The following is an 11,276-nucleotide window of genomic DNA, read 5'->3' as shown; positions in this document are numbered from 1 at the left end:
ATTTGAATTGACCAATTAGAGAGAGGTTCTTCACATCTCCCTCTTTTAAGATCCGTTATTTTAGGACATTTGTATCAGCGGATCAGCTGCTTGTGGAACATTCTGTTTGCCTGGTACATAAAGACACGAGTTGAATAGCGAATTTCGACAATTCAGCTACGTGTGTTGTTGGATTTGTTGTTATTTCTTACAAATATGGGCTGTAGTCAGACTAATTCTGCAATTGGTTTAACCAGGCAAACAGAAACAGATGGCAGTGACCCAGCAGCACAACAGCACGAGCTGTTTATAACGGATCTTTTCCAGAACCTAATGGCCGCTCTTTGTTTACGTTTGAATTGACCAATCAGAGACGTTCCCCTCTTTAAAGATCCGTTACATCAGGACTTTTTAATGGCGCCCTTTGTTTACATTTGAATTTAACCTAATGGCCGCTCTTTGTTTACGTTTCAACTGACCAATCAGAGAGGTTCTTCACGTTACTCTCTTTTAAGATCCGTTATTTTAGAACTTTTTAATCAGCTGAATAGCTGCTTGCGGAGCTTTCTGTTTGCCTGGTACACAAAACCAAGAAATTAAGAAATTTGTATGGAGAATTCGCCAAATTTTTTTGCTCGAGATGTAACGAAAACTTTGAACACTATTTTCAAGGGTTTTCAAATATCTGATAAGCTTCAAAGTTTGCATACTGTTCAAGGACCGGTGACAATGCAATAATTTGAAAAACATTTTTCATTATCCTGATTAGGATCGTCAGGATTGATAAATTCTTTTCTAGATCCTCCGTAAAGGAGTAAGAGAGACAGAAGCTTGTAACGATGAGAAGGAAGCATTTCCGACCCTACAAACCATATATATTCTTGATCAGCATCAAGAGCTGAATCGATCTAGCCATGTCCGGTCGAAGAATAAATTTTTGAAATTTTTTTCGAAAATTGAAAATTTTATAAAAATTAAAATTGTCAAAATTTGACAAAAAATTGAAGTTGTTAAATTTGAAAACTGAGTGTGCAGATTTGTTAACCAATTACAAATTAGCATAGAACAGCTTTCCGAATTGAAATTAATGATTTTTTGGATTAGTTATGCGTTTTTTAAGACTTTGATTTTTTGACAAAATTGTCTGTTTTTATACCCTTTTGTCAGGTTTTATAATTTTAGTCAAAAACTAACAATAGCATCAACAAACGCAGTATGCATATTTAATAGTGCAATAAAAACTAGGACAGAAAAGCTTTCCGAAATTAAATTAATGCAATTTCGGCTTAATTATGATGTCCGAAAAACGTAGATTTTTTAACAATATTGTCTGTTTTTATACCTTTTTTGCGGGGTATAATGTAAGTCAGAAGCTTGTTACGCTGTGAAGGAATCATTTCCGACCCTACAAACCATATATATTCTTGATCAGCATCAAGAGCTGAATCGATCTAGCCATGTCCGGTCGAAAAATACATTTTTGAAATTTTTTCGAAAATTGAAAATTTTATAAGGGGTTACATCATTAAAATTGTCAAAATTTGACAAAAAATTGAAGTTGTTAAATTTGAAAACTGAGTGTGCAGATTTGTTAACCAATTATAAATTAGCATAGAACAGCTTTCCGAATTGAAATTAATGATTTTTTGGATTAGTTATGAGTTTTTTAAGACTATGATTTTTTGACAAAATTGTCTGTTTTTATGCTCTTCTGTCAGGTTTTATAATTTTAGTCAAAAATTAACAATAGCATCAAAAAACGCAGTATGCAGATTTAATAGTGCAATAAAAACTAGCACAGAAAAGCCTTCCGAATTTTTTGAGTCCAATCAATCACCAAGGCAAAATTTTTTGTTATCTGTACACAAGCCACATGTTTCCTTAAAAATCAAACAATTTCTGCTAATTCGCATATATATCAAAATTAATTTATACAATTTTTCTAGTACAGCCTGCTTTTAGGATAGTCCTATATATACACAACGTTATCATCGATATTTCTCAGCACAGAAAATTCTATCAAAATCAGCTGGTCGCTGGAATCTTTACTAAATAGCTTAATTAAACAGCCTATAACCAGTTTGATTGTTTTATTCTACAACAAAAAGCAGATTTTATTATAAATACCGATAAAAGATGCCTGCTGCAGGAAAGGTACTTCAATTCTCACCATCTTTGGTACACTTTTTCAACCGAAATATGTCCACAAACTCCCATCCTATACTATATTCATACTGGGCCAGTTCATGTTCGTGGAGAGTTCGTATAGCACTGAATCTCAAAGATATAAGTTACGATATTAAACCAACATCCTTGCTGAAGACAGTCAGCAATCATGCTTATACCCCTGAGTATCTAAAAGTGAATCCCATGCAGAAAGTTCCTGCTTTGAAGATTGGTAAGAACTATAGCTACATATGTATCTTAGTTGAAATATATTTCATATCTCAATTAAACAATCTAGACGGACATTCCCTGTGCGACTCTGTGGCGATAATGCACTATCTCGAGCAGACTCGTCCGCAGCCTACTCTCCTGCCCCAAGATCTTTTGATCAGGGCCAAGGTCAATGAAATTGTGCAGCTGATTTGCTCGGGCATTCAGCCGCTGCAGAATGTCGGGGTCCTGGAGCATATCGGTAAGGACAAGAGTCTGGAATGGGCTCAGCACTGGATTTCCCGGGGATTTAGCGGCCTGGAGAAGATACTTGGCCAATCCGCGGGCAAGTATTGCGTGGGAAATGAGCTCACAATGGCGGATATTTGCCTGGTGCCTCAGGTACACAATGCCAAAAGGTATTATATTATATATACACTAATTTTGAAAAACTACTAAAGGGTTAATTATATATATTAGGTACAAAGTCGACCTGAGCCCATATCCAACCATAGTCCGCTTGGACAAGGAGCTGCTGGAACTGGAAGTCTTCAAGTCCACTCATCCCTTCAAGCAACCAGACTGTCCGCCAGAATTTGCAATAAAATAATTATTCCAATTGAGGAAAATTAATATATTCCATTTGCCTTTATATATATTATATGTACCCAACTTATCAAATAAAACATGCTGATAAAAATATATTGAAATTAATTGTATTAATTTCTCTCTATAGTATATAATCAAATATTAAATACTAAAACTCATCCAGTGGTAGGTTTCATAAAATCTTTATTCAATTTAAAATAAATCGAAAAGTTACATAATAAATTCGATAAATATGTTTATATATGCAGAGGTTATAAATTAAATTACGCAATAATTTAAATCGTTTCCATTAGTATACAGAGCAACTGTTTGCTCTCCTACATCTCCTACTATGTACGCTCTCTCGCATATAGAAAATATGTATTGTATTTGTGTGCATCTCTTTGTGTTCACTTTGATTTTGGTTTGGGCAGCAAATGACATATTAAATTACATTGCATTCATCAAATAAATAATAATACATTCAAGCGGTATACAAAGAAATCGATAAACAATTGTGTGCCTAAAACTCAAGCACACACAAATTACAACAAACCCTGCACTTTGCACAAAACGTAGTACACATTACATTACACAATCAAAAACCAACGCATTACATTTGTAAAAAAAATAGAAAATAGAAAACAGAAAAACACAACATACACAGATCAGACAGAATTCAGTGGCAACGACTAACTAACTAAACATACAATTAGCTTGAGAATACAGAACTAAGGGCATTACATTCAAATTGCAAAATTAGTTTTTGGTGTTGATTTCCTCTCTCTGCCTTTACACTACACTTTAACCTTGATGCGTGCGCTTACTCGCTCACTCACTACTTAAATATATATTGTTCGAGTTGTCCTCTCCCTCAAATCGCTTAATCACTCTGAATAGTTATTTGCTCGTTTCGGTTACAGCTCATGGGTTCTAGTTTCAGTATTGTTAGTTTTCATAATTCAGCTTGCTGTTTTTGGTACGTTCTTAAGTATTTAGGCTTAGCAGTCCGCGTGCAACTTCGTAGACCAGCAGACGACCCCAGTTTGCTATTCAAATCTAAAGGAGAAATCGAATTAGTTAATTCAGGTCGTACTTTTGGGATGAAAAAGTGACTCCACTCACATTGGACTCATCGTGGTCAAGCGGTTGGCCGACCAGCTTAATGCCAGTCGCTGCCTCGCTTGAAATGCCAGCCGCTGTGAGGTCCAGTTGGGAGGCGGTTGGCCGCAGAGCCGCTCGCTTGGCGACGATTTCCAGCATTTCATTAAGTATTGCACCCTCGGCGGCCACATCGGCGGAACTCTTGTCCAGTTCTGTGGAAAAGTTTAGCAAAATTAAATAATGACCTTAACCAAATAGCAGAACTCTGCTAAATAGGTAACTATAGAACTTACTGTTGCAGGACAATCGCAGATTGAGCTCTTCCTTGAGCTGGGCATGTCGATACTCCAATTGCAGTTCCTGTTGTCTTATAGTCAGTTCCTCATCGCGTTTCCTAAGCACAAAATCAATTGAATTAGTCTACTCTTTTGTTTCTTTTTTCTTGACGTCTTGACTTACTTGAGTGCTGTGATGTTGCGCCAAATCTCCAATAGTTCCTTTAGTAGCTTCTCATCGTTGTCCTTGCTCGAGTCCAGGCTAAGGAGAACAATTAGTTAGTTTGTAATTAAAAATTCGATTTATATGATTAAAAAACCCACTTCTCCAGGTTCTGCCCCTCGCCCCGCAGGGCCTTCTCAATGTGGACGCCGCGTCCCTCCAGTTCCTTCAACTGCACCTCAATCTCCTCCTGTTCGCGCTGTATTTCTTGAGCGATTCGCAGTCGCTTGAGCTCAGCTTGTCGCGAAGCCTTCGATATGGCACGTTGCTTCTTATGCTCTCGTGTCTCGTTAGCGTAACTCTCATCTGGAATCGAATAAATCGGATTAAAATACACTCACACACAGAGAAAGGTGACAACAAATGAGTCTGGAGAGGATTCTGGCGGGGGGGACATATAGAATGAGTACAAGAAGAACAAACCATCGGATCTCTGATAATTCAGTGGCAGAGGCGGTATGGGCGGCGGTGTCTGGTCGTCCAAGGCCCTTGGAACCGCTGTGGCCAGGTGGTGATGGTGGTGGTGTTGGTGGGGCTTGTGTATGTAGAGCTGCGGACTGGACGATGAGAACGATTCGGGTTTCGGTTTGTTCGCAGTGTTGTTCGTTTGCTTTCGATAGCGACTGTTGTTACTGTTGTTCAGATAATTTTGGGACGCGCCTCCCGCTGTCGCCGCGGTGGCTTGGCAGACGAGCATATTTTCCTTGTCCTGATGTTGGTTGTTGGTATTGCGATGTGTTTAGAGGTATCAGAATATATATATATATAGTTGGGTTAAATTATTTTGTGTTTGTATGGGTGATTGAAAAGAATTCAGTCTTGTCTTGCTAAAATCAAAATGTTATTTACTGGCAAAAGTATTGTATATACATTCAACGTGCAAAGTGGGTCCAAGAGGCAAACCATAACCACCAGTTCCAGATCCAATCATGCAATAGTATCCATCTTAAAACTTAAAAAATAACACAACTTGTTTCCCAACAATAAATAAAAATAAAATGTAGCTTAACCCAATAAAAAATTACTTAAAAACTATAGATAACACCTCTTAAGGATACACATAAAGTCAAGTAAACATAAATGTTAAGGTCAAGGGGTGAAATAATAAAAATAACAGCAGGCAAAACTTAAAAGTTAAGACTTAAATAACTTTAGCTGGAATCGGGGTAAAAGAAAATGAAAGTAAAATAAATGAAAACAAATTAAAATATAAAACAATTTATAAAATATTGAAATAGGTAAGTATTGTTAATAGGAGATAGCAAAACAGACAAGTAGAGAACCCAGTTAGATGAAAAGCTTTGCGATTATGAAATTATTTGGGATGTGCGAGCCAAAAAAGTAAAAACACTAAGCGTTTTGTGTGAGGGAAAGAAAATACAAAGTGAGTGTTATACCAAAGACCTTATAATAAAATTATTTATAACGCTTATACAATTCAATTGCCAAATGCAAGCGACAATTTTAAAAATGTAAAAAAACAAATTCGTACAGCCTTATACGTACATATTGTTCTTATAAGGTCTTTGGTAACAGGGTTTAGGATATAGTTAAAATATTTCTTACACCAAAACCGAAACTCCTCAGATCAAAGCAAGACTGCAAAGTGATGAAGAGAAGTTGGTAAATGTTATAAATGAGACGACAATTGTATTACGAAGAACACCAGACACCAAGGAGTCTTGGTTAATAATATATAACTTAAGGCTAGATGAGGGCGCCGGGTGATTCGATAGCCACACTCTACGAGAGCAGACAACACACTTGAACACCAGAACCACATTATAGATACCACACATTCCCTTGAGCCAACATAACACTAACCTTGGACTTCTCCTTGGACTTGGGCGAAATGCGGAATCGACTGAAGACGCCGCCTCCTCCTCCTCCAGCGGTCGCCGCATCCGAGATTGTGGACGTGCCGCCGCTGCTGCTGCTGCTGGTGCCGGGTCGCTCTGACTGCTCAGAGTGGCCGCCAGCTGTAGTACCGACAACTGTTCCCTGTTCCTTGGCACTTGCCGATGATGAACCCTTCTGGAAGAAACTGGACAACGACTGAATGAGACTCTTCCGCCGCTCTGGATCCTTGGCCCTCCGCCCGGACTTGGTTTTCGTTGCCTTCTCCTGACCGCCAGCCGCTATATTGGGATCGGATGTGAAATCCGCCGCCTTGGCATGAAGCACCACATCCTGTTCCAGCTGCTGCTGCTGCTGTTGGTTCTGCAGACCCACCATGTACGCCAGATCGTTGACACTCTTTGAGGCACTCATTTTGCGGGCACGGGCCGCCAGATCGCCAGAGGGCAGCTCCTCCATTTGCTTTGGTTTTAAGGATCTGGGATGATCGTAGTGAAGGCGCGACCGCATTAGCTGCATTTTCTCCTCGGGACTGAGACCCAGCTCGGTGTTGGACTTGAGCCGAGCCCTAGCCCTGGCCTCGCTTCTCAGGTTTTCCGTCGAGGCGGATATATTTGAAATATCCGGTGCCGCCGCTCCTCCACCTCCACCGCGAACTACTCGCGCTGGGGCAATGGGCGTGACGAACTCACCCAGCTTGCCGCCATTAAAGGAGGCCGTTTTGCCCAGTTTGTAGCCCTCGAAGGCACTGGCATCGAAGTGCTCGCTGAAGGGACGTGGCTTATAGCGATCAGCACTCCGTATTGCCCCCTGGACAGTGCGATAGGGTGACACGTAGGTAGATGTAGCGGACTTCTGCAGCGGCCTCTCGTCTACGGGCTTCGGTGGTCGCTCCTCCGCTGTGGATGCGTGATAGTGCGCCTGGCTGGAGCAGTTGGAATCCTGCGGACTGGAAGCAGCTGCCAGCTTGGGTGTGGGACTTAGGCTGGCACCGCTGGCATAGCCACTGGTGAGAAGACTTCGTTGTCGACTCCTGTGCAGACGCTTCTCGGCGTTTAATTGCTTCTTTGACTGCAGCTTGTCCATGACCAGATCGTGGATGAGATCCTTCTGCTTGGTGCGCTCTTTGGTGATCTCCTCCAGCTTGCTGCTGAGCGTGGGTATCTCAGGTACTTTACTGGAGCTGCTGCTGCTGCGCGGCCGCATCGAGGGCATGGCCTCTGCAGCCTCCGCTGCCTTTGGCTGATCCTCGACAGATTCTATCACAGTTAGGTTCGGTGGCTCTCCCTTGGAGCTCTTGCGCCGCTGGGTGCTGATCTGCGAGATGCGCTGCTGCAGGGCTCGGACATACTCGAACTGGATCTGCAGATCCTCTTCTTGCGGAGCGCTCTCCTTGGTGGCATTGCCCGGGGTGGAGGAATTGGGACCGCTGCTGCTGCTGGTCACCGTTGAGGTCTTTGGTTGCTGCTCCGAGCTGCTGGGCGTGGAATCTCCCTTGCCAGCCGCCAGCATCGAGGCGAATTGGTCGAGAACCCGCGGCGATGAGGTATCCAACGGACTGGTGACCACTGTCAGAGCCTCGCTCTCCTCCGTTGTGGTTGGCTGTGTCTGGGACAAGCCCAGGCCTGCCATGCTGTCGTCATCAAGCTCGTTCAGAGTGCTGGAATCGGTCAGAGATTGGGTCATGGCGGGTGCCACTTCGTTCACCGGCGTCTTGGCATCGTCCTGCATGATGTATGCTCCCTGCTCGATGTAATCGATGCCCAGCTTTTCGTCCCGCTTGGTCACCAGCGGCGGCAGGTTGCCATGGTAGCTGGAGGGCGGCGCTGCTCTAGGAGTGGGCTTTTTCGGCTCTGCCTCGATGTACTCCATGTACCCTCTGTTTTGCAGAAGAGCCGTGTTTGTTGCGGAATACGCCTCTGCGCAGGATCCCTCCGATCCAGTGTCCATGAACTCAATGTCATCGATATCAATGGCACTGAGGATTCCGTCCATTTCCACCACTGGTGCTTGTCGGGCCAACTCGTGGATAACCTCATTGCCACTGGGTAGCTTGTTAGCTCCACTGCGCCGCCGCTCCTTGCGCCGTTTCATGGTTCCCTTGTTTGAGTTCAGCACGAACTCCATGTCAACAAAGTTCTCCGAGATGCAGTCATCGGCTGTCCAGTCGGATAGCTCTGTTTCCGTCAGCACTTGACCGGTACCCGTGCCCGTGGGCTCCGTTTCCGAATCGGAGCCCCTGGAGAAGACCTCTGCGGTGGGCGTTTTGTCGCTATCATGCGCAGTGGGCGTGGTCGGTGTATCCGGCGTCCTGGCCAAGCTGCTCAAATTAAGCGTAATGGGTTTCACTGCCTGACTGTGGCCCACGCTGCTCTCCACAATCAGCGGCAGGTTCTTCAAGCTCTCGATCTTGTTCTCGTTTTTGGTGTCAAACTTGAGAGTCGGTGGTCCCATATCCGGTAGAGGAGGAGGCTGACGTTCCGCCTCGATGACGGTGCACTCGGCAGGCTCAGGCGTAGCCGTCACTGGCTCCACCTCCTCCGTTTCGTGGTCATCCTCTGGCTCCAGCTCGCTGGTTTTTAACGCCGGAGCGGGCGGGACGATGACATCGGCAGGCATATCCAGGAACTTGACATCTTCGGGATCGCCAATGTACTTCCCATTTACGATCATTAGGCTATCAACCTGCATTAGGGCACCACTTGTGTCATGGACTTCCAAACGCGGCACATTGTGCTTGCCACCTGCCGTTGTCTGGGTATCCGGACTAGTTGTCGACTCCAGAATATAGTGCTGGATGTCCTCAATGCTGGAAGAATCGGAGCTAGAACAGATGGAGCCGCTGCTGCCTGTTGTCGACATAGCCTCCGGCTTGCTCTTGTCCCAGGGTATGTTGGGCACCTGGATCTGCACGCTGTCCGGTTCATAACTGGGCTCCTGCTCTCCCACCTCCTTCTCCGGGGAGTCACGTTTCTCTTCGTCCGACTGGCCCAGCAGACTCTGTTGCTCCTCGCCTCCGCCCTGCTGCGGCGTCTCTTTGATGTGACCGAGTATGTCCGGAATGCACTCCTTCACATCCCGCGATACATCGGGCTTGGGCTCCTCCTTTACAATCACCTCCTTTTGCAGTTCGCTGATCTTGTTGCTGTCGTCTGCCTCTAGCTGCTTTTTAGGGGTCTCATTTGAAGTGAGATCAATAATGGGCACCGGCTTCTCGGGCGTCACCAGGTCAATCACTTCGATTACCGTCTTGTTGGTCGCCGGCGTCGTGGGCGACGTCTTTCTGGCCAGCTGGTCCAGCAGCGTGGCATTCACCGCATCCGTGTACTCCATGCCCTTGTTCAGCTCGTTCTTGCAGTTTACGAACACGTTCTCCTTCTCGTTGTCCGTGGAGTGACTGGAGGGAGCCTTTTGTATCCGGAGCTCGACGCGCAAGTCATTGATCACATTGCTGGTGGCGGAACGCATCAGTTCGTTGGACTGTCCGCCAGATTGACTGCTGCCCTCGCCCAGCTTTGTGCGATCGAGGAACGTTCGCATGCCGGCGCTGATGTCGCTGCTAGGATTGAGCAGTTTCTGGCACTCCGAAATGTTCGACTGGAAACTGCGGATGCGCGAGTCCAGCACCGAGGTGGAGCCCGACTTTTGGATCTTATTGCCATTGGCCGGCTCTCCCAGCAGGTAGCGTTTCTTCAGTTCCAGGCTCTTCTTTGAAGCAATGCCCTCGGTGCTGGCCGTCTTGTTCAGCAAGTAGTCGCCGGGACGCGGATTCTGGAGCGGAGCGCGCTGGCTACTAATTAGCAGCGTTGGATCCACCTGTACCAGGGGCTTGAACTGCGGCAGAGGTGGCTGCGGTTGGTACTTCGGCAAGTAGCTGCCTCCCTTTTCCCGTGCCGCCAGCTGCTTCTGATGCAGTCCAGCGGCGGCGGCGGCAGCAGCTGCATTCGGTCCGATCGTAGTGGACTTGATCTGTGAAAGAATAAATCCCTTAGAGGGCTTTCATAGAGGCGATGAACTGGATGCTAACCTGTACTTTCGTGGGCTTTCTTAGATGGGTGTCATCGATGAAGATTTTGGGCGCCTGGCGTATGATCTCATCGTTGTCGAACTCAGAATCGGTGGATATCTCAGTGGCAGAATTGAGCTCGACCTCGTCGGGTGAGCTGGTCTCGGACTCGGTTTGGACCTGCAAGAGGAGGAGGAACGGAGTGGCATGTCTCGATTAGCGGGCGTTAAAACAGAGCAAGTGGGGCGGCAAGTAACGAACGTAAAACAGAAGCGAAGAGAGCAACACGGGAGCAGTGGACATCGGTCAGATGCCACCGGATCCCACCCTCGCTGGAGGCGCATTATTAATGTACAGCAGGCGCCTTCGGCTTGGCTCGCAACATGCTCATTAGTCGGAGTAAGTGGGTTAGATTAGCATCAGCAACAATAGAGAGACAGAGCGAGAGAGCGAGGAAGCGAATCGCAGCACGTCATGCCTTTTAGGTACGATCCAGAAGGGAAACGAAAGGAAGGCTGGAGGACAGAACGAAGAACGAACGAACGCTGGCCAGGATTAGCTTAGGTGGCATGGGGTTAGACCATTTCTTATTGGTGGACATGGCAACAGAACGACACAACACTTTAGAGGTTTTTAGAGACTACAAACTGTCGGCTTTTGTTTCATATATTTTTTTGATTTGTTTTTGGGCTGCTAGAGTTCGGGGTTAGCGCAACATTTCGTGTGTGGCTTTGCTTGAATTTACCTTCGTAGATCGTACCCAGGTGCATTTACTTTTCAATCAATTGGCTAACGCGATCAGAGGCTAGCCCGATCAGTGGCTGGTTGGAGGACTTGGACTTGACTAGGCGGTGGCACATCGAGAGCA

The 11,276-nt window shown here is 45.4% G+C and overlaps 2 protein-coding genes across 2 annotated transcripts; one reads left to right on the top strand and one right to left on the bottom strand.

Annotated features, from left to right (window-relative positions):
- Positions 1–1,048: 1,048 nt before the first annotated feature.
- On the top strand, positions 1,049–3,074 carry LOC110188422 (putative maleylacetoacetate isomerase 1). The gene is made up of 3 exons (XM_020958146.2): positions 1,049–2,377; positions 2,444–2,774; positions 2,836–3,074. Exons 1-3 carry the CDS (start codon positions 2,116–2,118, stop codon positions 2,963–2,965), a joined length of 723 nt encoding a protein of 240 aa, XP_020813805.2. The 5' UTR covers positions 1,049–2,115; the 3' UTR covers positions 2,966–3,074.
- A 56-nt stretch (positions 3,075–3,130) lies between these two features.
- On the bottom strand, positions 3,131–11,268 carry LOC147642864 (F-actin-monooxygenase Mical-like). The gene is given in 11 exon segments (XM_086838013.1): positions 3,131–4,002; positions 4,069–4,259; positions 4,341–4,441; positions 4,507–4,584; positions 4,647–4,851; positions 4,969–5,254; positions 6,112–6,144; positions 6,370–10,371; positions 10,430–10,588; positions 11,154–11,183; positions 11,185–11,268. Coding segments are annotated over 11 exon segments (5,175 nt in total). The 3' UTR covers positions 3,131–3,996.
- Positions 11,269–11,276: the final 8 nt, after the last annotated feature.

This window comes from Drosophila serrata, unplaced genomic scaffold (assembly GCF_035046125.1).
Source record: "Drosophila serrata isolate PLE 108 unplaced genomic scaffold, ASM3504612v1 contig_344, whole genome shotgun sequence".
Classification (NCBI taxonomy): domain Eukaryota; kingdom Metazoa; phylum Arthropoda; class Insecta; order Diptera; family Drosophilidae; genus Drosophila; species Drosophila serrata.
This window is presented reverse-complemented; position numbering and strand designations above follow the sequence as displayed.